The sequence below is a fragment of the Pristis pectinata genome, chromosome 21 (genome assembly GCF_009764475.1).
Source record: "Pristis pectinata isolate sPriPec2 chromosome 21, sPriPec2.1.pri, whole genome shotgun sequence".
Lineage (NCBI taxonomy): Eukaryota > Metazoa > Chordata > Chondrichthyes > Rhinopristiformes > Pristidae > Pristis > Pristis pectinata.
This window is the reverse complement of record NC_067425.1, coordinates 14,502,878-14,528,434: the sequence shown is the minus strand read 5'-3', so window position 1 is coordinate 14,528,434 and position 25,557 is coordinate 14,502,878. Positions and strand designations below refer to the sequence as shown.

At 43.9% G+C, this 25,557-nt stretch overlaps 1 protein-coding gene across 2 annotated transcripts in view; it reads left to right on the top strand.

Annotated features, from left to right (window-relative positions):
* Positions 1-25,557, top strand: part of LOC127581529 (coronin-6-like) — a 201,951-nt gene that overhangs the window by 113,585 nt on the left and 62,809 nt on the right. The window contains exons 1-2 of one of the 2 annotated variants that reach the window (XM_052036016.1): positions 6,084-6,165; positions 6,267-6,389. In XM_052036016.1, the coding sequence (XP_051891976.1) occupies positions 6,139-6,165; positions 6,267-6,389 (150 nt within the window). In that variant the 5' untranslated portion in view covers positions 6,084-6,138. Of the gene's footprint in view, positions 1-6,083; positions 6,166-6,266; positions 6,390-25,557 lie in introns of those variants that run through there. The other variant, XM_052036015.1, reaches the window with a different exon arrangement.

Below are 25,557 nucleotides of genomic sequence, written 5' to 3'. Positions count from 1 at the left end.
TAACATGATGTCTTAACTCTTGTACTCAATGCCCTGACCGATGATTTCATTCCTTATCCTTTCCTTTGGGACAGGAGTAGCTGTAAATTATTTCCTCTTAAGTGCCTGTCCAGTTCTCTTTGCCGTACTATAGAGGGATGAGAGAGTAACAAAGGCAGATCGCATGAGTTCCATCTTTCCCTCTCCAGTTCCAGCCTTTTGGCGGTATAATGATGCATACTGCCAAAAGGCTGCTTGGCTGCACTTGAAACTGACTTTACTCGTACACAGCCTTCCAATTAACATTAGCATAAAACTCTAATTTATTTGCTGTGTATAACTCGATTTGAGGGAGAGGTAACTTGAGTTTAACTTGGGGGTCACCACTTTTTCTGTAGCAAATGAATGTAAAGAGCTTCTCCACAAAATTAGAGCCAAACAACCCTCTTTGTGTGTGCTCTGTAATGTTGATGTTGGTGGGGCCAAATGAACACAAGCTTTTTAATTCCTTTCATGCCTCTTTACCATGTATTTAGGATTCAGTTCCATTGTATGCACTTCCCGTTTCTCAGAAATGTACGGATATATAAAAAAAATAGCAAAATACTTGGATGAGATCTGTGATTCAGGACTTCCCATTGGTTGTGCTTGTGTATTTGAGTAAACTACATATTGGCATCTGATTTTAGACTTTTGCTGTGTTTCTTGGATACTGAGAAGCCTCTAACTCCATCTTCATAATCATTGACCGTCAGTTAATCATTGACACCTCAGCTCAATGATCCTTCACTTGTAACGGCATGAAGTTGGCCCCAGCCTTCAATCAATAAAATTCACCGTGATGGTATTTCCTTCCAAAGTAACAAAGGCTAAATATTCAGTAAGTTCATCATTGTGCCAGCGATGAAAATTCATTTAATAAACTCCTTTGTGATATTTTAGTTTACAATCACAAAGGAGGAAGTAACAGAAAATGATTTGCAGACTTGATCCTAATTACACAAAGAGCACGAAAGGAAACTATTGTAATCCAAGCAGTAACAAATGAAAACATTGGAAATATATAGTAGGCTATTGGAGTTCTGCGAAAAGAGAAAGTAACATTTTCTCTTTGATCCTGAGTTACAATTGTTGCCTTCCTGGGTGTAATGTATGTAACCTATTGGGTGTGTACTTTTTTAAGAATTGTACCATGTGACCAACTGCATTCTAAGTATATATTGTTACATTGTTGGTGTTAAACAAGCTGGCACAAGGAAAGGAAATGTTCCCTCCCTCTAAGTTCTTTTGTTTAATAAAATACTTTTGCGGTTTAACTTACTGACTGCCCTCCAGTATTTTGGGGAGAGATGCTGAAATACTAGGATCGGTCAAAAATGGTGTGAATGAATTCTGAAGCAAAATATTGCAAATCTAAAAAAAAATCAAAAATTCTGGTAATGCTCATCAGAAAGTTAATCAGAAATGAAGGGCTCTCTCTCTCTCTCTCTCTCTTTCTCTCTCTCTCTATACAGGTGCTGCCTTACCTGCTGAGTATTTCCAATGTTGTGTTTTTATTATGAATGAATGCTGTCTTATTGGACAATTCTGTTGGTCAGAGCAGGTGGTGCCTGCAAGTACACTGAAAAGTAGTGGGTTTTTTGGCGCAGAGATTGGGTTCTGTTTGTGTCCTGTGATGGGCAGCAGCAGTTGGGATTTGTGCGAGGCAGGAATTGTGCGGTTTCTACCTGATGTTGTAGAACATAGAACAGTACAGGCCCTTCAGAATAAAATTTATCCCTACAGGATAAAATGTTGTGCTGACATTTTATCCTGCTCGAAGTTCTATCTAACCCTTCCCTGCCACATAGCCCCCTATTTTTCTATCATTCATGTGTCTATCTAAGAGTCTCTTAAATGTACCTAATGTATCTGCCCCCAAAACCTCTGCAGGCAGTGTGTTCCGCACACCCACCACTCTCTGTGTAAAAAAAAACTTACCCCCGACATCCCCCTTATACCTTATGTTCCCTTGTGTTAGCCATTGTCCCCTTGTGTTAGCCATTGTCGCCCGAAAAAGTCTCTGACTATCCACTCGATCTATGCCTCTTATCATCTTGTACACCTCTATCAAGTCACCTCTCGTCCTCCTCCTCTCCAAAGAGAAAAGCCCTAGCTCGATCAACCTATCCTCATAAGACATGCTCTCCAATCCAGGCCACATCCTGGTAAATCTCCTCTGCACCCTCTCTAAAGCTTCCACAGCCTTCCTATAATGAGGCAACCAGAACTGAACACAATACTCCAAATGTGGTCTGACCAGAGTTCTATACAGCTGCAACATCACCTCACGGCTCTTGAACTCAATACACTGACTAATGAACCCAATGCTCCATACGCCTTCTTAACAACCCTATTGATCTGCGTGGCAACCTTGAAGGATCTATGGATGTGAACCCCAAGATCCCTCTGTTCCTCCACACTGCTAGGAGTCCTACTATTAACCTTGTATTCTGCCTTCAAATTTGATCTCCTGAAGTTATCACTTCACACTTTTCCGGGTTGAATTCCATCTGCCACTTCTCAGCCCAGCTCTGTATTCCATCAATATCCTGTTGTAATCTACAGCAACCTGTTGTGCTTTTGATGCCCCAGTTACTCAGCCATGTTGGATGGGACTCAGATCCATGAGGATGCTGATGCCCACTGTGCCAGGACAAATTTCAAAGAAGGAAAACAGCAAGAACTGGAGACTTGATACTGAGTTCTCCTGGCAAAACCCAGGAGAGGAGGAATGTGAGGAGGTCATCGCAGCCTTGGTCCAAACATAGACAAAGGAGCTGAATTCTACAGGTGAGGTGAGAGTGACTGTCCTTGACATCAAGGCAGCACTTGACTGAGTGAGGCATTAAAGTACCCTAGTGTTACTAAAGCCATCAAAGGGGAAACACTCCACTGGCTGGAGTTAGATCTCTCACAAGGGAAGATGGTTGCCATTGTCAGAGGTCAATCGTTCCAGATCTAGGACACCACTGCAGGTTGTTCATAGAACTGAGCGGTTTGAACATTGAATCCACCAACTTCTGGTGGAACTGCTCCCCCTCCGTCTCATTCCCCTCCTCCACCCGCTCCTTCCACTGGTTCCCCTCACTCACGGTTCCCCTCTGCCTTCCCCACCACCTTCTCTTTATTCCACGCTTCATCTTCCTCTCCTATCAGATTCCATCATCTTCAGCCCATTGAAGTCTCCCAACCAGAGTCCACCCTGTGCCACTGCCGCGTTCAGTACTACTTCCATGTGTTGTTCAACAAAGAGGAGTTCTGATCCTTCAGCTGAGGAAAGATAGTAGGTAGTAATCAGGAGAAGGTTTCCTCGCCCATGTTGACCTGATGCCATGAGACTTCATGTGGTCTGGATTCCATGTCTGGGGCTCCAAGGTCTACCCTCTCCCATCTGTATACTGCTTTGCCACCTCTGATGGGTCTGTCCTGCTGGTTGGACGAGGTACCAGGGGAGTGCACTGAAGGGAGTGCACATTATCTGTGAGGTAAACTCCTGTTCACACAATGCCAGGCTGTTGCTTGGCTAGTCTGTAGGACAGCTCTTCCGATTTGGACACCAGTCCCAAAATATTTGTGAAGAAGACTTTGCAAGGTGATTGCGCTGCTCAATGCCCAGTGGACCATTCAGTTTTATTCCCTCCCTGTTTAAACGTAGCAGTACTGCTACAATTGAGGTCTTGTGAGGCTACCACAGGTTTTATGAATCAGCTATGTGTGGGTCTAAAAGTAGTGATGAAGTGTAGAACAGCCATGAACCATTTCATTGATTTTTCACACAGGAAGATGTGACAATGTTAGGAGTGGGAGGCCAGGTGTGATTAAGTTTTTTTAATGTATAATTAATGTAGAGAATGGAGTCCCAGAAGGAACAAATGTCTCTGAAATAGGGTTCAGCAACAAAAGGTTCAGCAACTGTTAACCTCAATGAATGACAGAACAAGCTTGAAAGGTTGAATGGACTACTCCTGTTTCTATGTTCTATGTTCTATGTTCTACTCCTGTTTCTATGGACTACTCCTGTTTCTATGTTCTTCTGTAAACATGGAGATTAGATTGTGAAGCCAGTACAGGTGCTGTTGGTGGCATTGCTCCAGTCTGCTCACGAAGCATTGTTATTGTTACCTGTTGTTGTTGTGGTTGTTATTATTAACATATCAAATTATGTGCATTATTGTTATTATTAAACATTATTACCCATAGTTTAATGCCTTGTTACAAGCTGATCAGATTTTCCAATTGGCCTGATGCAGCTGACCACTTCAGATGAAGTAGTAGGCATTGTCAGGATAGAGTTGTACACACGGTACTGCATTTCTTACCCACTCCATGCCTGGATACTTGAGTATATTCCTGGACACAATCTATTTCCTAGATGCACTAGTATTTTACCTGGATACACTAGTTATACTAGTTTATCCCCGTACTTAAACTCCAACTCGATCTCCAACTCTTAAAGCATCTAATTCATTCAGCATTATTAACTTGATTGTAAATACTGTAAGGGTCCAGTTCGTAAACAAGATCAACAAAACTGGGCACACCAGAAACAAAATCCAGTCAAATCTAAACAGATCACACATCGTGACCCTAGTGTGGGAACAGGATTGATCAAAGGCTAAACCATGCAGTGATAAATACAAACAGATGAAAAGAAAGATCCAGGCTAGCTTTTTTGTATGGCATTGTTGAAAAGTTGTGATGGAGAAAGAGGCCTTTTGGCGCATTAAGTTTGTATCTGTTCTTTTCAGGGAGCAATCCAGCTGCACCCCTCCCTCTGCAATTTTGTTGCTTTCAATACCCATTCAGTTTCTTTTTGAGTGCCGCAGTTGAATCAGTTTCCATTCTTTCCAGCATATAAACACACAAATTTGGAGCTGGACACTTGACCCCCTCAAGCCTACTCCACCACACAATGAGATCACCTCCGCTTTCTCACCCACTCCTTGTTACTGTTCACCCCCTGGCAGTGTATTCCACTCCCAACCGGTTGCTGCATGAAGTTGTTTCCCTGATGCCAACAGCAGTCATTTAGTGAAGGTGTAATGATTTTGTGCCATTGGTTAATGCACATAAACTGATATTTTGTAAAGAAGGTCATTGGAAAAAGGACTTGGAACAGGTCTTGGAGTAGGTCTTGGAACGAGGGTTTTGTTCCAATTGTTTTTAAACTGTGAAGATCTTCTGTCTCACCAAAAGGATATCTGGAGTATTGGTGGGAGTTAAGGTTGGGGCATTTTTGCTTTGCCGTGTGAATGTTTGAATATGAAGTTGGGACCAATCCACCGCAAGTGGAACAAGACTCCCTGAGTAGAAGCTGTCTCACTCTGCTTTACCTCAGGGTCAATTTGAACTTTCCTATCTGATTTATGATTGAAGAAAAGCAATGTTGTCTTCACAATGGCAATAAAATTACCAAATATGAATACCCCTTAAATTTAGGTCAGTTTTATCCAGTTTTAGTGCTGGATAAAACTGACCTGAATATCCTGAGCAGTTTGGTTAGACTTTCTCTCTCAAAACTTGATGAGAGGCTTCTCAGCCTGAGGCAGGTTTGTGGGCCAGGTTAGGTCTGAGACTGGTAGAGGTTTAGAAATCTGTAACTCACAATTACAATACATAATGGAGTAATTTTGATTTGATTATGATACAGGATCTGAATTTGCCTGCCTGAACTCAGCATGCCCAGGAGTTCTCTTACTGTAATCGGGCAGAAGAAGATTTACGAATTGCATTTTAATCTGGGCACAGATTAATCAGAAACTTCCTCATGAGGGCTGTTCATTGTTTAAAGCATTATGCTTTAGAGCTGGGGTTTGTGTCTTAGCAATATCTCAGTTTGCAGTGCCAATTGTGTAGTTTGTTTTACTGTGGGTTATTTTTCATAAAATAGTCTGCAGTGGTTATATAAAAGGGGAGAGCTGCAGCTGGTGAATTTGCTTCTGTTGTTGAAATAATCGAGGTGCAGTGAGCAATTTGAGATTTATCTTGCCCAAGGCATGGTGTCATTTCCCCTCCATTTTGATTCCTTGCTCTCTGCAGCAGGAGAACAGATGGTGATTTGTCGCCTTTCAGTCAGCAAACTGAATTTGTATTCTGCAGTGAAAGTAGTTGTTAGTAATGAAATGGGTTCATAAATCTTCCCAGGTGAAATGACTGTTTTTCCCTCCCTGTGAAATAGCTAGATCAACCATTGATTTTTTTTTTGTTCACTCGATAAAGCTTGTTGTTTCTCTGTTCCTTTTCAGACTGGACGTGTGGATAAAAATCACCCCCTGGTGTGTGGACACACAGCTCCTGTGTTGGATATTGACTGGTGCCCACACAATGACAACGTGATTGCCAGTGGTTCTGAGGATTGTACCATCATGGTAAGGATGAGTTGGTCCACATTCACTAAAGTGGTGATGGATTTTTTTTTAACCATACCACTTCAGTAATGATTGTTGTCTTGATTTACATGGAGGGATAGAGTACTCCACGAGTGGGTGAATTGTAATGAGGAACTCGCCATGGCTAATGTTTATCAACAGGAATTGTGGAATACTATTTCACAGAAAGAACCCATCTCCCACCACCAGAGCGACGGAGGATGAGGGGTGACCTGATAGAGGTGTATAAGACGATGAGAGGCATTGAACTTGTGGATAGTCAGAGGCTTTTTCCCAGGGGTGAAATTGTTGCCACAAGAGGACACAGGTTTAAGGTGCTGGGGAGTAGGTACAGAGATGTCAGGGGTAAGTTTTTTACTCAGAGTGGTGAGTGCGTGGAATGGGCTGCCGGAAACGGTGGTGGAGGCAGACACGATAGGGTCTTTTAAGAGACTTTTGGATAGGTACATGGAGCTTAGCAAAATAGAGGCTACGGGTAAGCCTAGTAATTTCTAAGGTAGGGACATGTTCGGCACAGCTTTGTGGGTCGAAGGGCCTTTATGTGCTGTAGGTTTTCTATGTTTCTATGTTTATGTTTCTATCTCAGAAAGTACTATTCCCCACTCCTTTATTTTCTCTGTTTAAATGTTTATTTTACATAGCTATTTCTACCCCACTTGCTTTTACAGAAGGCCACAGATTCTACTATTGTTTTTGAAAGGGATTCAGTGTTTTGCAATCCCCTTCACTTAATGCAAACTCTCTCGAACCTTCTCATTTACATTTTAATTAATAGCTCATTAATTTAACAAAGTTGTATTTAGATGGAAGTTGCTTTGAACTGTATTAGCACTGTTGCTAAAGTCGTGTTGTAAGGATGACCACATGTTTAGAGGCGTTCATAAAATTATTAATGTGTAAAGTAATTGCGTGGTCAGTGATCTTCAAGATGGCACATTGAACATTTAAGAGTTAAGGCAATGAAGAGGCTGAATCTCCAAGTAAAGCAACAGTCTGAAGAATAAGTTCTGCATACAGGTAGGATGATGAATTGTTCATGGTAAGAGTGTGGAAAAAATGAAGTAAAAGCTCAAAATGCTGGAAATTCACAGCTGTTTGGGCATCAGGAAAGAGAAAAGAATTAATGTTTCAGTTCAATGAAATCAGAACTAGATAACGAAAGGTCATTGACCTGAAACATTAACTCCATTTCTCCCACAACAGATGTCGCTGAGTACCACCAGCACTTTCTGCTTTTGTTTCAGATTTCCAGCATGTGCAGTGTGTTCCTTTTGGATTTGTGGGAAGGAGTTTGTACAGAGGCTGCAGTGACTGCAAGTGGTGAGGGGGGAGATTCATGCCTGTTTAAATCTAGGTGGTAGGAGAGTCCAGTGCCATGCATGGGGGGGAAGCCATGCCCCTCACTGATGGCTGTGAGCAACAAAGGAATTCTCATATATAGTATATGCTTCAGAGTTCTGCAACACTTAAGAAATTTAGTGAATTATTAATACAGCTTCTTAAAACAACAAAGAGGAAATCGAGAAGATTTTATTTTAGATGGTTATAAGAATATTGATTACAATTATTGAAGCATTAATTTAAAAAGGGTGTTTACTGAACATTTACATAGAACATAGAACATTATAGCACAATGTTGTGCCGACATTTCATCCTGCTCTTGAGAAGGAGGAATACAAAAATTAGTTAAGGATGGAGAACTACATTTGAATGGATGCAGTTGAGAATTCAGCATTGGCCTCACTGACGATATACTCAGGACTGGCTCATTCACAATATATTCCATTATGTCTCCTGTGTTGTGACTTCTGCAAAAATTGACCAAATTGACTGGGATGACTCACAGTGAAATCCTGATAAAAGTAGTAAACCAGGAACTGCCCGGTATACCGTGCACACTCCCACGCATAACATACTTGAACACGAAGGATAGACGAGAGGTTTAAGGCTCATCGGGTTACAGGCATTCCAAGGCAGTTTTGCTGAATAAACAATAAGACTGGTGCTCTCAGTCATGGCTGTGCTTGAGTGCTATTTATGGACGTGCACTGTGAAGGCTAATTTGAACAAGACTGCATCAAGGAAGATGCAGAGCCTTAAGGGAGACTAAATGTCATTTCATGTGATGAATATATTATTAGCTTAACCTTTCTAGTCTATTTTGCTGGTTTGGCATTCCACATGTTTAACATCAGTAAAAATCCAGAAACAGTCTGAAATGATGTTAAAGAGGGTGTGAAGGCTCACGTTATTCTTGAGTCTAAACTGTGATTAATTCCCTTATCTAGGGAGCTTGCGACCTTCCATCAGATGGGACCCTGACTCCAGCTTCAGATCTTGACCTTATGGCTTGAGCTAAGAGGGAAGAAAAAACACAGGGCTATTCAACCTTGAAAAATTGTCTCCCAGGGAAAGTTTGTAGCAGAGGCAATCAACTTGGAGTTGTACTTCCAAATATAGCAAGGCAACAGCATAAGTGAGAGCATAGGTTCAAGGCGTGTTTGGGAAAGATGTTACAAAAAAATTGATCAGGAGTTGGAACATGTTGCTAGGAAGATTGGATGAAGCCCAGCACACTACTTAGGGAATTGTTAAGATTTTTGGTAGAAAGATTTGTCTTTATTCTGGGAGACTATCATGTGGCCTGAATTGTCATCATTCCCATGATGCTCACCTGGCTCATATTGAGTGTATGGGTATTCCTCAAGTGCAAAAGGGTTGTGTTCCTGGAAAATATAAACACTCTAGTTGAGGCCAGTTGCTTTGGGAGGTGCTGTCAGGTTACTCTGCATTCAGCTTGCCATGACTTCTTGGACTTGCAATCCTCAGGACTGCTGGAAGGTTCAAAGCCATCTAGGAGGATGTATAGAATAGATTCTGATGAACCCTGACTGCATTTGGAGCACTGCAATCTCAAGGAAAACAAAAAGGCTTGGGAGGAAGTACAGAATGCATTAAGGGTGGAGATTGCTGCAATTTATTATAGTGAAGAAAGCTTTGTAAATTGAGGACGTACCCTCAAGGGACAATGGCATTACAGCAAAAATATGTAAGTTTTCTGACAATATAGGCTTGATGAGAAAGTGAGCTGTGAAAAAGATGCAAAAAGCTGCAGAGGGATATGGATGGGTTAAAAGAATGGGCAGTTGGAGTATAATGTGGGGAAATGTGAAATTACCCACCTATTCAGCAAAAAACAAATGCATTTTTTTTAAATGGTGAGAAACAGGGAAATGACTGATCAGAGTGAATTAATGTCACAGAAGTTTAACTTGTAGACAATTAGGAAAGCAAATACTATTCTAGCCTTTGTTAAGAAGGATCAGAGTAAAGTTAATGAATTCTTACTGCATTTAGATGGTGTATTTTACAGAGCACATCTGGAGTCGCGTGTACTGTTTTAGCCTCCTTACTAAGGAAGACTATGCTTTGTTTTCAAGGGATTGCAAAAAAATACTGAACCCTTGATAGGGCTGATAGACTTTGAGGAGAGATTGTGTAAAGGAACCTGGTACTCTATGGCATTTAGGAGAAGGAAACATAAAAGTGACAGGGAGATACTGGGAGGGGGAATGTTGTTCCTGGTTGCAGGTTGAGAACCAAGGATTGGAGTGTCTAAATTCTGATGCAATTTTGTCAATTAAAGCATCGTAAGTCCTTGGAATTTTCCACTCAGGAAGGTTGTGGATGTTCAGTTGTTAAATAAGTACAAAACAGTCAGAGGAAGGGTTTTGGCTGGTACTTGAATGGAGAGAAAGAGGGTTCATGTGAGAAGTTGAAATGGATGTGACTGATCATTCATGATCTTATGGATTGGTAGAACAAGCTTGAAGGGCTGAATGGCCTACCCCTCTTCCCTATATTCCTATGCACAATACTACAACAGTTGACTTATAACAATGATATTTGATTCATATGTACCAATGACCTTTTCTGCCTTGTGTAGATCCTAATTAAATTCAACTTGCACAAAAAGTAATCGCTGAAAGTAAAAATAAAACCTATCACTTACAAATTTTAAAGTATGTTTGTTATGAGGTGTTTCAAATTTAGAATATTTCTGGAACCTAATCTATCCAGGCTTAAGATGGTATTTATCAGATGTTTAAGCTTCTGATGTGTTATTGGTCTGTAACCTTATTTATTATTAAATATTTTTTATATTATTTTATTTTATAATATTTCATTCATCATACATAGTCTTTTGATTATGAATTGTACATTTCAACATAGATGCCTTGGAGTTTGATGAATTTTATTAAGCTTCTAAGTGACTTCTGTCTATATAGAGTGGGGTTATGGATTATTTCGGTTTGCAAATTGTCTGGAGACTCGTGTATTTGTTAGCACAGGTTTATAATAAAAGTCCAGTCACATGGCAACGTGTTAGGGTGCTCTTAACTGCATGCCACAGAGATCGATACATTTCCCATGTAAATTGGAAGGTGTTTAAAACAAATACCTTTTCATACACTTTGCCTTCAGTGACTTACCTCATTGTTTATTGAAAGGCAATAAATAAAGCAAGTCAAGAATATTCTTTGGTGGAAGATGACAGTTGTAGAAAATGAAATGGCTTCACCAAAGCCTGCTCATGTTTGCACATATTAAAATCATTCATCTTGTGAACTACAGCATTTGAAAAATTTCAGTCATCATTCCTGAATGCAGAATCTACTTATCAAGACCTTTTGTATTTTCAATTTAGCTATGTTCTTAAATGGTTCTTTTCACTGGCATTTGGCACCAGTTTATTGCAGCAAGGCATCAGCTTTGGCCCAGTGGGTAGCATTCTTACCTCTTAGTGCTTGTGGGTTTAAGTCCCATTGCAAAGACCTGGAAGCCTAAGCTGAGATTCCACTACAGGACTGAGTGAGTGGAGTACTGTTGGAGGAGCAGTCTTTCCAATGAGAGATTAAACTGAGACCATATCACCAACAGCCTGTCCTGGTTAAATCACGTAAAAGCCATGGCCAAGAAAGCTCACCAGCGCCTCTACTTCCTCAGGAAGCTAAAGAAATTTGACTTGTCCCCTTTGACTCTCACCAACTTTTACTGATGCACCATAGAAAGCATCCTATCTTGATGTATCACGGCTTGGTACGGCAACTGCTCTGCCCAGGACTGCAAGAAACTGCAGAGCATTGTGGCACAGCCCAGAGCATTACGGACACCAGCCTCCCCTCCTTGGACTCTGTCTTTACCTCTTGCTATCTCGGTGAAGCAGCCAACATAATCAAAGACCCCACCCACCTGGGACATTCTCTCTCCTCTCCTCTTCCATCAAGGAGAAGATACAGGAACCTGAAAGCACGTACCACCAGACTTAAGGACAGCTTCTACCCCACTGTGATAAGACTATTGAACAGTTCCCTTTTACAATGAGATGGACTATGACCTCACGATCTACCTTGTTGTGACCTTGCACCTTATTGCACTGCACTTTCTCCATAGCTGTGACACTTTACTCTGTACTGTTATTGTTTTTACCTGTACTACCTCAATGCACTCTATACTGACTCAATGTAACTGCACTGTGTAATGAATTGACCTGTACGATGGGTTTGTAAGACAAGTTTTCACTGTACCTCGGTACAAGTGACAATAATAAATCAATACCAAAACCAATCTTTTTTTTAACCAAGTGGATGAGAAAAAAGCTGAAGTACGGGTCACCTGTATGCTGGCCAATATTTATCCTTCAACTAAACATCACTAAAAGTCATCATTGTCCATCATGTCGTCGATCTCTTCTACACTGGAGAAACCAAACACAGATTAAGTCATCGCTTGGTGGTGTACCTGTGTTCAGTCCGCAGGGGTGATCCTGAGCTTCCTGTGGCCAGCCACTCTAATTCTCCATCACACTCTCACTCTGACCTATCGGTCGGTGGCTACCTGTACTGTAATGATGAGGCCCAACACAAGCTTGAGGTTCAGCACCTTATCTTCTGACTGGGTACCTGGCAGCCTTGTAGACTCCATTATTGAATTCAATGACTTCGGGTAGCTTGATTTCTGTCTGTATCTGTTGTCCACCTGTGATGTTGGCTCAGTTTGTTTTTTGTTTCCCCTTTTTCCCTCGGAGTGGTGGACACACTAGCGTGACCTGCCAGACATGTCTTTCCTGCTCTGTATTTCATAACTCCTTCATTCTTTTGTTGATGTTCTTCTGTCTGTGTTCTCACTCTCTAACTGCTCCCATTCACTCATTGACCAGGTAACTTTGTTTACAGCTTATCCCCATGGTTACCCAGTTTTATCTGATCAGAGACAACCCCTCCCCCACCCCCCCCCTACAGTTTAACAAGCTTCATATGTCTCTTTCCCAATTCTGACAAAGGGTCTTTGACCTGAAATGTTAACTCTGTTTCCCTTCTTACAGCTAATATTCTCTAATCCAGGCAGCATCCTGGTGAACCTCTCCTGTCAGAGTTAAAATGGGAGCTCAATACAAGGAGGGTAGAAATAACTGAGACAAGAGATTCTGCTGATGCTGGTATCTGGAGCAATACCCACAAAATGCTGGAGGAATTCAGCAGGTCAGGCAGCATCTATGGAGAAGAATAAACAGTCGAAGTTTTGGGTCGAGACCCTTCATCAGGACTAGAGAGGAAGAGGAACAAGTTTTTACCTGTACTGCATCAATGCACACTGTACTAACTCAATGTAACTGCACTGTGTAATGAATTGACCTGTACGATCAGTATGCAAGACAAGTTTTTCACTGTACCTCAGTACCATAGAACAATATAGGCCCTTCGGCCCACCATGTTGTGCCGCCCTTAAATTGTACAAGTGACAATAATATACCAATACCAGAAACCAGAATAAAAAGGCAGGGGGAGGAGCGCACTCAGGTGGGTAAGATGGGGAAGGTAGGTGGGTGGGGGAGGGGGGGATGAACGGGAGTGATGTGAGAAGCTGGGAGGTGATTGGTGGAAGAGGCAAAGGGCTGGAGAAGGAGGAATCTGATAGGAGAAGACAGTAGACCATGGAATAAAGGGAAGGAGGTGGGGAACCAGAGGGAGGTGATGGGCAGGTTGTGAGGACGGGGCAGTGGAAAGAGAAGGGGGGAGGTGGCCACAGGAATGAGGGAAAACAAAGGAGGGGGGAGTAAAAGGGGGAAAAACAGCGGGGAGAAGTTACCGGAAGTTAGAGAAATCAATGTTGATGCCTCGGGTTATATGAGGCTTTGCTCCTCCTACCTGCATCTGGCCTCAAAGAGGCAGTAGAGGAGGCCGTGGATAGACGTGTCAGTATGGGAATGGGAAGTGGAATTTGAAGTGGCTGGCCTCTGGGAGATCCTGGCTGTTATAGAAATAACTGAACTCAAGAGTGGGATCAGAGAATGAAGTCAGTGCATGGATGTGCTGAAGTAGAATAATCAGAGTGTAGAGCTGCTCAGAGCTTGTGGAAGGAAAGAGTTGATTGGGGTAGGGTTGACAGACAGTAAAGAATTTACAGGAAGATTGTGCTGATTTCTTCTTGCTTGACAATCTGCCTTCTGCTTCCTCAAAGCTAACTTAACACCTGGTGCCTGAGAATGGGCAAGTCTGCTTCCATTAAAATAATGTTCTAAAAGATGACCAAGGTGAACTTCCTGTCACACTGTGGGGAACTGTCTGCCCTCCATTCTGTAATTGCTTTCTCACTATTATGTCAGGACCCCAAATCTGAAACTCAGCCTTCTAATTATAGATAGTGAGAATTCCCTTTAATTTGAAACTTGGATGAGAAATTACTTTCACTGCTCCTCTTAAACTCCAGTGAGTGGGTTGGACTGAGGCACATACTGCACTGTATTGTTGAGCAATGAAGACCATTGTGGCAAAGACTCTTAACGCGCACAAGAAAAGATGTCCCAAGCTGTGTAATGTTTTCAGAGATTAGCTAATCTGCCTTTGCTTGCATTGTTTGAAAGATGAAAATTGTGTAAGATATCAAGAGATTTTACCACACAATGCTTTGGGATCTTTTGGGTTCTGTTTGGGAGACCACAGTCTAATGTCTGAGGTAACCCTGTGCTTCGTTGGCCAACCAAGGTTTTGTGCAGTTTTATTAGAGCAGAGTACAAAGCATGTGGATACACAGGAGACTGCAGATGCTGGAATCTGGAGCAACAAGTAATCTACTGGAGGAAGTTAGTGGGTCGAGCAGCATCTGTGGAGGGAAGGGAACTGTCAACATTTCGGGTCGAAACCCTGCATCAGGTTGACAATTCCTTTCCTCCCACAGACAAAGCTTGTGGCTCTGATGCCAGGCATGATATTTAGAATTCCACTCCTCAGAAGCAGTCTAATAATTGCTATCTGTGATCACTTTTGATTTGTTGGGAAGAAGTAGCAGTGTTCACCATTCAGGCCCTCCCCAGGTTCTGAATGCCTGACTTGTGTACAACCCATACGTACGGCCAAGCATTTGGGAGACTGGTGGGATGGACCTGCCAGCAGCTGCCGAACTGAGGACATCTTCTGCTGCTTGGGAACTCGGTTCATGGCAGTATCATTGCATCTTACAGAGAAATCTGAATGGTTGAGTTAAACACCCTGGTTTAACTACACATTGCCCTTGGTTGGCCTATGTTTGTATTTAAGTATATTGCCGGGCTGTCACATTTCCAACTTGCAAACTATTCAGGTTACGAACAGTTTTCAGGAACAGAACCCTGTCATAACTTGGGGAAGACCTGTACTCTATCGTAACTTTCCTCTAAACTAAGATCTCTGCAATTTGAACTGATTACAAGAAACTTACTAATGCTTGAACACCACCCTTTTAAATAAAGCTGTTCCCTATAATCAAATGTAGACCAACAGTCCTTAAGTGAAATCAGGTGGTTCTTAAAGAAGTGAGTATGCATATTTATATCCAGCAGGTTATCCCAAACCACAATATTATTTAAATAGGTTTTTGAGAATATCTTGCACCACACATCAATGTGAGCTGAGAGCCATTCTGGATTTTAATGTAGTTTAGTCAACCCGTTCTTACTTTCACTAATAGATGACTCAGACCCTTTTGAGATTTGCTTATGTCTCAACTGCATTTCTTCCAGTTACTTGGAAAATTTTGACTAAATCGCCTTCATTTGAGCAGAAACTAGTTCTTAATGATAATATCATGAACAAGTAATCTTGGCCAAGCCTCACTCCCTCTCTTCCACTGAAGTTTGCTAATCTAATTTGTTAATGAGTGCCAAATGATTGGAGCTGGTAAACCAGATTCCAAACATTGCACTAAAATTAACCACTTTTGACCTTGGATGTACGGTGCTGATCCCATACAAAATGGGAAATGGAAATAAAATAGAAAATCCTCTTCAATGTAAACTTCTGAAGGAATAAGACTTATTAACGTTTAATTTTGAAAACTAGCAAGATTATTTAGCGGTAATTGTAACTTTTATTATGCAGTTAAAATATTCTGCCTTAAAGTATCCTCCCTAATTGTTTCTGCTCTGTTTGGTGAATACCATGTTAGGCAAGTTATAACAATGTCACACCCTTGCACTGATTGCAGTACCGATCTCAGTCCTTCAAGCGATGTTGTTATAGCACAACAGATGGAGGAGTAGGCTAACTTGGACTATGCAAATATGCACCCTGGAGGCTGCTGTTTGATTTACTCCATAATTGCAGTGAACACTTTCACTTTTGCAATTATCATTGAAGCTTAATATGGGCCCAATGGAAGTGAAAATTAGACATTTTAAACTGGTGGCCTTTAAAAGAGAATCTTTCTATCGCACCTTTTGAAAATTAAATCAGTTGAAAATTAATGTAAAGCAGTGTAGCTGGGGGAATGTTTCTTCTGCTCTTCAAAATGTCTTTACCATCAGTACCAGCCAACTAAACAATTCTGGTGAGGATAAGTTCATGTGATGAAGTAGAATTTTGTACAAATTAAATGAGAAAGTTGCTGAAATCGTAGATTGATAATATGTCAAAAATCAGTTTAGTTTTCTGGTGGTGCAGGGTTAGTCTTCGTGGGAAGAAGCTTGGCATTTGAGGAATCGAAATTGTCTCTCTTTTCTGGAGATGTTTGCTCCTCTCTGCTCTGAGGACCAGTATGGCCTTGATTCCCAATGCTGCATTAGCATTTTATTCCAGGTCATTACTACAAATACAGTTTGAATGTCCTGATGGTGTTCAACTTGGGGCTACCTCAACTCCAGTTTCTCAATGCTGGAGATACCCAGTCAAAACAAATAAAAATGCATCAAAATGGGAAGGAACAAACCAGGTTAAGATTGAACAAGCTTTTTTATGTAACTGACCTTGCACAAAAGAGTACTCTGTGCAGCCAGTTTGGCTGTAATTACCATGAGATGGCAATAAAATAAATTCTATTTCCAAATCCTAGTTTTCTATGGAACGTTTTAAACAAGCTAGTGGAGGACAGTTCTCATAAAGGCTCTTTCATGGGAAGATCACAGTCTTTAGTTTGATTTATTTTTTTATCTAATTTGCTCTTTGACTCTCATCCCTGCACCCTCAGAGCATGAATAAAGCTGCTTCCAGCATTGCTCAGTTATGGGCAGAGACATGCAAACCATGTTAGGTTTCTACCCCTTCACTGCCTTTTACTAGTTGCCAACAGATCCCAACACTTTAGTTATCAGACTAACTAAAATTCAAAAGTCAGTTGGCCTGTTGAGTTAAAATCTCTCCCCCCACCCCCCCCCCTTCACATTGATGATGGGTCCAAATAAATGGGAAGCATTTTATGCTGAATTATTTTCTGAATTAATGTTAACTTGTTGAAAATCATTCTCATTGGTTTGAATGCTAGTGGTGATGACATCATTGTAACAGCACCTAGCAACTGGTTTAAAGTTAGACGTGTGTATTTTCATTTAAACCTACCTTATTAGAAGGCTTTCTTTCAACAAAGGTTTGAGCAAGGCCTTTTTCTGGGATTTGATCCAGAGATCTTGTATAGTAAATTCCTGTCTGAGATGTTAAACTTGCCAAGATCCAGATTCCAGTAATCCTCATTGGTATCAACAGAGCTCTACAGACAGTTCCTAATATAATAGTAAGTTTAAAATAATCATTGGGAAAGGTAATAGGTATGATGCACATTGGTATATTTGATGCCAGTGCCTAAATTGGCTTGGGTCATTGCATGCAAATTTTTATTATGTGTTTTTAATTTCTGAATTTTACAAGATCCTGAAATAAATTTGAATATTCTTGCTTCCATCAATGGACTGCTAATGAATCCAATTTTTATACATCTTGATTGTTGTTAATTTCTGAGAATTTAGTCTTCATGGGTTTTTAAGTTTACTACTTGGTTGGTGCCTTGCACAACCTTTGCACTCCTTCATTCCTGGCGCACTGTTACACAGTGTGTAAGTATGTTTCTATAAGGGTAAACTATGCTTTATGTTATGTTATACTTGAGATTATCAGATGGGAAATCTCCCCATTTGCTTCCCATGTGTTTAGGGCCTTCAAAGAGTGGTAGCTGGTCTATTGCCTGTTTGCAGGCAGCACAGCAGCCACCAGTCACCATCTTGGGGACCTTTCTGCCAAAGTGAAGGAAGTATCCTGGACCCAGAGTCCATACAGATCTGTGGAACCTGGTAACTTTTTGAGGAGTTGGGTTAAATCTAGCATTCCTTGAAGCACTCATTTCTTGGTTGTTCTGTGTTACTTCTGAATGTTGAGGTCTAGAATTTTTAAAATAAGAAAAGAAATGGATTTATTTTATTAATGGAGCTGGAGACTTGCTTGCTATGCATCTACTCCCATGCCGGATGTAAACTCCACTTGTCTTCTGGTTTGTAAACACATTGGTGTGTCCCACGCTGTGCAGCTGAGTTCATGTGTAGCTTGGTACATGTACAGTTCATAAGTCTTTCGGGGGAAAAAGGGGAAACACCCAAGACATGGGCACACGGACGAGTTTGGTTGGATCTCGTAAAGTGGACAGGAACAATACAGAACTTCCCATTTTCAATCATTCATTTCAATGAAAGAATCTTGGAGCTACATCACTGAAGCAACTGGTTTTATTTGTTATTTAAGACTAAATAACGAAGTTAAATATTTTCAGGAATCGAAGGAAACGTGGGGCTGGAATTTCATGCTCTGCTGGTCAATCCTTTACAAATATCACCACCAAGCTCTTTACCCAAACACAAGTGGATGAGTGTGGCCAGTTTATATAAGTAACGGAGACTGTTGATTTGGGGTATTGTTGGACTCCATTGAACCATTTTTGCTGCTAAGCAGTTAGCATTTTGAATTTATCTTGCCTGAATTGTTCTACCACTTGTTTCAACTCACTGGATTAATAAGGTTCTTTTGGGGTCTGAGTACTATGATGTGGGCACTTTGATCTTTCCAGAGAGAATTTTGTTGGCACTTATTGTTGCGCCCCCGCTATTTGTGGAGTGATTCACTGATTCCCAAAGAAAAATGGCAGAAGTCTTTTGCTTTCAGAAGTTAACTCGTGCATATTAGCTCTGATTACTTTTAGTCTTTACTCTTCCTAAAACCTCATGCAGCCAACAGTCTGTCCCAAATGTGTGATAGGTAGGCTCCACTTGACAAAGTTTAACCAAGAAAGTGTAGCGGCTGCTACCACGATGTGAAAGCAAGACACTAGTTGGTGGGCTGCAGAACAAAACTGATTTTTTTTCCCACCTTGCGCAGGCCTTTTAAGAGGAATGGTTCCTGCCCACTGAAAACGAAAATGACATATGCGCTACGTCATCAAACTTTTCCCGTGTGTGGGTTCTCCCCGTCACTCGGGGAAGGCGAAGGCCCAACGCCATCTTGGGCCTCGCCGCTCCGACAACAAGCGACCCGACCGCCGAGCTGGTTCGCTTGCTCGGACGGTGAGTCGCTACACAACCCCTCCCCCAGAACCGGCGATATGGTCCCCAAGGTTTGCGGGCTGTGCTAGCCGTTGCTTAGGAGGTCAGCCTCTGCATCTCAGTGTTGGGACCTCGACCGGTTGTTGTAGATCTAAATGGGCCGTTTTGAGGTGGTCCATCGTGAAGACCTCTTCCTTGCCCCCAGTGTCCAAAATAAAGGTGGAACTATTATTCCTGATGACCCGGAACGCCCCCTCGTAAGGTCGTCGCAATGATGCCCGGGATGTGCCCCTGCGAATGAAAATGAACTTAGTCTCGTAGTTCCTTGGGCTCACAGGATGGGGCTTGACCATGCCGCGAAGTGGGAATCAGTGCCAAGCTGCCGAGCCTCTTGCGCAGTCTTTCCAGGACTGCCGTGGGTTGTTCCTCTTGGCCCCGAAGGGCGGGTATGAAACCCCCTGGGACGACCAGGGGCACCCCATACACAAGTTCAGCTGACGAAGTGTGGAGATCTTCCTTGGGGGCAGTGCATATGCCAAGCAGGACCCAAGGCAGTTTGTCGAGCCAGTTAGGACCCTTCAGGCGGGCCATCAGGGCCGATTTTAGATGGCGGTGGAAACGTTCCACCAACCCGTTTGATTGAGGGTGGTAGGCCATGGTGGTGTGCAGCTGCGTCCCTAGCATGTTCGCTAATGCAGACCAGAGGCTGGAGGTAAACTGGATGCCCCTGTCTGAAGTGATGTGGGCCGGAACACCAAAACGTGAGATCCAAGTTGTGAGCAGCGCCTGGGCGCAGGAATCAGTCGTGATGTCGGATAGAGGGGTTGCCTCTGGCCACCTCGTGAACCGGTCCACAATGGTAAGGAGGTACTGGGCTCCTCTTGAAACTGGAAGAGGACCAACGAGGTTGACGTGGATGTGGTCGAACCTTCTACAGGTAGGCTCGAACTGCTGTGGTGGGACCTTGGTGTGTCATTGGATTTTTGACGTCTGGCAGTGCGGACAAGTCCTGGCCCACTCACTGACCTGTTTGCGCAGGCCGTGCCAGACGAACTTGCTGGCAACCAGTCGAACAGTTGATCTGATGGACGGGTGCGCCAACCCATGTACCGAGTCGAAAACTCGTTTCTGCCAGGCTGCAGGAACTATAGGGCAGGGTTGACCTGCTGCGATGTCACAAAGGAGGGTCTATTGACCTGGACCGACTAAGAAATCTTGGAGCTGCAGGCCCGAGACTGCGGTTCTGTAGCTGGGCAGCTCGTCGTCGGCTTGCTGTGTGTCAGCCAGGGCCGTGTAGTCAACACCCAGGGACAGGCTGTGGATGGTCGGTCTGGAAAGCGCGTCAGCAATGACATTGTCCTTTCCAGAGACATGTTGGATATCCGTTGTGAATTCAGAAATGTAGGACAAATGTCGCTGCTGACAAGCTGACCAGGGATCGGAGACCTTGGAGAAGGTGAAGGACAAGGGCTTGTGGTCAGTGAAAGCGGTGAAAGGCCTGCCTTCTAAAAAGTACCGGAAATGCCGGACCACCAGGTACAGCGCTAGAAGTTCCCTATCAAAAGCGCTGTATTTCAGTTCGGGTGGTCTAAGGTGCCTGCTGAAAAATGCCAAGGGTTGCCAACGGCCTTCGATTAGTTGTTCCAGTACTCCACCAACCACAGTGTTGGATGCGTCCACCATGAGGGTGGTTGGGACATCTGTCCTAGGGTGTACCAGCATCGCGGCATCTGCCAGGGCATCCTTAGCCTTAACGAAGGCAGCCGCAGCCTCGTCGTTCCAGGCGATGTCCTTGCCCTTGCTAGACATCAGCGAGAACAAAGGGCGCAGGATACGGGCTGCTGCAGGGATGAACCGATGGTAAAAGTTGACCACCCCCAGGAATTCCTGCAGGCCTTTAACTGTGTTGGGACGAGCAAAATGGCGGATAGCGTCTACCTTGTCGGGTAGGGGTTTTGCTCCTTCGCTGGTGATTCTGTGGCCGAGGAAATCGATAGAGTTGAGTCCGAATTGGCACTTGGCCGGGTTGATTGTGAGGCCGAAATCACGGAGACGGGAATACAGCTGGAGGAGGTGGGAAAGGTGTTCTTGGCGGTCACGGCTGGCGATTAGTATGTCATCTAAGTAAATGAACATGAAGTCCAGGTCTCGGCCTGCCGCATCCATCAACCGCCGGAAATCTGCGCAGCGTTCTTAAGGCCGAAAGGAATTCGAAGAGGCCGAATGGAGTGATAAGTGCAGTTTTGGGGATGTTGTCAGGGTGGACCGGGATTTGGTGGTATCCCTGAACAAGGTCCATCTTGGAGAAGATGTGGGCCCTGTGTAGGTTCGCCGCGAAGTCCTGGATGTGAGGGATGGGGTAGCGGTCTGGGGTGGTGGTGTCATTCAGCCTGCAGTAGTCACCGCAGGGCCTCCACCTGCAGGGGGGAGGCCCAGGGACTGTCTGACCTGCGAACGATCCCCAGCTCCATGCGGCGAAACTCCTCCTTTGCCAGGCGGAACTTGTCTGGAAGTAGTCGTCGTGCTCGGGCATGAAGGGGTGGCCCTGTGGTAATGATGTGGTGCTGCACCCCGTGTTTGGGCATCGAACTTGTAAACAGAGGTGCCAAAACCGATGAGAACTCAGCTAGGAGCTTGGTGAACTCGTTGCCAGACAGGGAAATGGAGTCCAGGCGCGGGGCTGGTGGCCTGGCTTCTCCCAGGGGGTAGGTTTGGAAAGTTCTGGAGTGCACTAGCCGCTTCCCTCGCAGGTCAACTAACAGGCTGTGGGGCCCGAAGGAAATTGATTCCCAGGAGTGGCCGGGTGATGGTGGCAAGGGTAAAGTTCCAGGTAAAACGGCTGTCGCCGAATTGTAATTGAACTGTACGGGTTCTGAAAGTCTGTATTGTTGTGCCATTTGCGGCATTGAGTACAGGACCTTGTTGCCTGTTATGAGTGTCGTAGCCGGTCGGGGGCAAAATACTGACCTCTGCTCCAGTATCGACAAGGGAGCGACGCCCGGACTGCTTGTCCCGAGCGAATAGGAGGCTGTGTTGGCGGCCAGCCATCATAGCCATCAGTGGCGGCTGGCCCTGGCGCTTCCCTGAAACTTGCAGTGTGGGCGGCATCAACGGGCCTCCACGCCCCACCTCTGATGGTAGAAACACAGCTGGTCGCCAGTGTCGTCGCCTGTGTTCCTGGGGTGTGGTCGCTCAGTCGCTGGGACTGGTTTAGGTAGGCGTTGGGCTCGCGGCCTGGCGATTTGGCCGATGGACCACCCGCTCTTGCGTTTGGCCTTCCTCAGGACATCTGCCCGGGCAGCTACCTCACGTGGGTTGCTGAAATCGGCGTCGGCCAACAGCAGGTGAATGTCATCGGGTAGTTGTTCGAGGAAGGCCTGTTCGAACATTGGGCAAGGCTTGTGTCCCTCAGCCAAGGCCAACATCTCGTTCATTAGGGCCGATGGGGATCTGTCCCCCAGGTCATCGAGATGAAGCAGGTGGGCGGAGTGCTCACGACTGGAGAGGCCGAAGGTCCGAATAAGGTGGTCTTTGAAAGCCGGGTACTTATCCTCCTCCGGAGGAGACTGGATGAAGTGTCCGACCTGGGAGGCTGTCTCCTGGTCCAAAGAGCTAACCACGTGGTAGTACTTTGTGGAGTCGGAGGTGATCTGCCGAAGTTGGAATTGTGCTTCAGCCTGGTCAAACCAGATGCTGGGCCAAAGTGTCCAAAAGGTGGACAGCTTGAGTGCCACTGCATTGGCTGCTGCGTTGTCGTCCATTGTGCAGGTCCAAAATCCGTTTGGACCGTTGGGGTCACCAATGTAGTGGCTGCTACCGCAATGTGAAAGCAAGACACTAGTTGGTGGGCTGCAGAACAAAGCTGATTTTTTTTCCAGCCTTGCACAGGCCTTTTAAGAGGAACGGTTCCCGCCCACCGAAAACGGAAATGGCGTATGCGCTACGTCATCAAACTTTTCCCGTGCGCGGATTCTCCCCGTCGCTCGGGGAAGACGAAGGCCCAACGCCATCTTGGGCCTCGCCGCTCCGACGACGCGTGACCCAACCGCCGAGCCAGCTCGCTTGCTCGGACAGTGAGTCGCTACAAAAGTATTACTCTTTTGAAGCAAGGAATGGATTAATTGATCCAAGAAACCACTTCAAGAGATTTTCTCCTCTTTAAAGGAGTAAGTTGGATGTACCGCTCCTTTCATTTCTAACTGAGTTTTGTGGTGATGTTGACTCGTTGCATCCTGTATTACTGGCTCACGTTATGCCTCGGTAACATTATCTCGATACCTACTGATTTTCTTAAGCATCTCAACAACCTCAATGCAAAAACAGAAGCTGCTGGAAGTATTCAGCAGGTCAGGCGGAGGGAAACTGTTCAAGTTTCAGGCTGATGACTCTTCAACGGAAGTGAATATTTCTCACGTTTCCTTTTCAGATTTCCAGCACCTGCAGTGTTTGTTACAGTTTAACAACAATCTTCCTGCCTCTTTGAATCTGGCCGTTAATTTACTTGTATTAATTCTCTAATTCCTCACTCTGCAAATTGCTGAGGGTCTGTTGAGCAAAATTCCGCAATTAAGCATTTCAAAAAAGGTCACAATTTGAACAAATGAAATTTGGTGCTTTGCTGAATTTTGTGGCCTAGGGTTTGGACTGGTTCTCAGCTTTTAAATAACTTATCATTGTTGCAGTTATGGAAAAGCAAAACACTTGAAATACTGGAAATCTGAAATAAAAATAGAAAATTCTAGGAACACTCTGAAGGTCGGGCAGCATCTGTGGAAAGAGGAACAGAGTTACAACAGCTGAGGGCAATGACCTTTCATCAAACAGATCTTTCAATTGATCATTGTTGTAGAGTCATACGGCACAGAAATGGGCTCTCTAGTCCACTGAGACCATGTTACCAGCCACCCACTTACACTAACTCATTTAATTTGATCTGTTAACTCTGTTTCTCCCTTCACCCAGGCAGCCCGAGCATTTCTAGCAGATTCTCTTTTCAAGTCATCGATGTAAACAGGCCAAGATTCAACAACTGGTGTGAGGTTACTGTGTGCGCTTGGAAGGGGTCTGTACAGTAATCAGAGGGGTCGGGAAGGACGCCAGACAATTTTAACACTTCCATTTAGACTTTTAAATTCTGTCTGAGCCTGAAGAAAGTGGGAATTTGGGGCAAGAGCTGGAAGATGGAGACCTCGGAACAATCTTCAGCATTAAACATAGAAGCATCAGGAGCAGGACTGGACTAATTGGTCCCATTCATTTGGATTATGGATGGTACGGTCTTGGCCTCAACGTCACTTAAGATGGTTAGCGCGACGCTATTACAGCACCAGCAATTGGGGTTCGATTCCCGTCGCTGTCTGTAAGGAGTTTGTACGTTCTCCCGTGTCTGCGTGGGTTTCCTCTGGGTGCTCTGGTTTCCTCCCACATTGCAAAGACATACGGGTAGGTTAATTTGGGTTTAAAATGGGCGGCGTGGACTCATTGGGCCGGAAGGGCCTGTTACCACGCTGTAAACAAAAGTTAAAAATTTAAAATTTAAGACATCTTTATGAGTCACATGTACATCAAAACACACCATCCCTATTGACTACCTTGTGGTTGAAATGTCTGTTGGTCTCTACCTTGAGTATATTCTGTGACTCTACCTCTGGGATAAAGAATTACAAAGTCATCGCTCACAGAGAGATGAAGTTCCATTTTATCTCCGTTGTAAATGGGTGCCTTTTATTCTGAAGCTATGCCTCCTGGTTCCAGATACCTCCACTAGAAGAGCCTTCATTTCAGCATCGTCCCTCTGAGTTCCCTTCAAAATTTCAGTAGGATCATCTCATATTCCAGTCAGGATCAGCCTAGTTAACCGCTCTACACTACCTCCAAACCAAATATATCTTTTAAATTTGGAGACCAAAACTATATGTAGTACTCCAGTCCAGATGAAACATCTCGACCCAAAATGTCGACTGTCCATTCCCCTCTACAGAATTTGTCTGACCCACTGAGTTCCTCCAGCAGTTTGTTTTTTTTTTGCTGCAGTACTCCAAGTGTGATCACACCAATACCTTGTAAAGTTGCATCAAAACTTCCCTACTTTTATACATTGGATGGCTGCTTGTTGAAGGAAGGAAAGAACAGAAAGGAATTGAGAAACACAACAATGACACTTGGAAACCTTTACTGCCACTCTGAAAGAATTCCTCACAAAGGTGTCTTTTTTTTTTAAGACTTTTTTTGGCTGCCTACCCTGTCTCCCCAACCCCCCTTCCTGCCCCACCCACCCCCTCCCTCAAGGTTTTCCTGTAGTTGCTGATCCCAAGT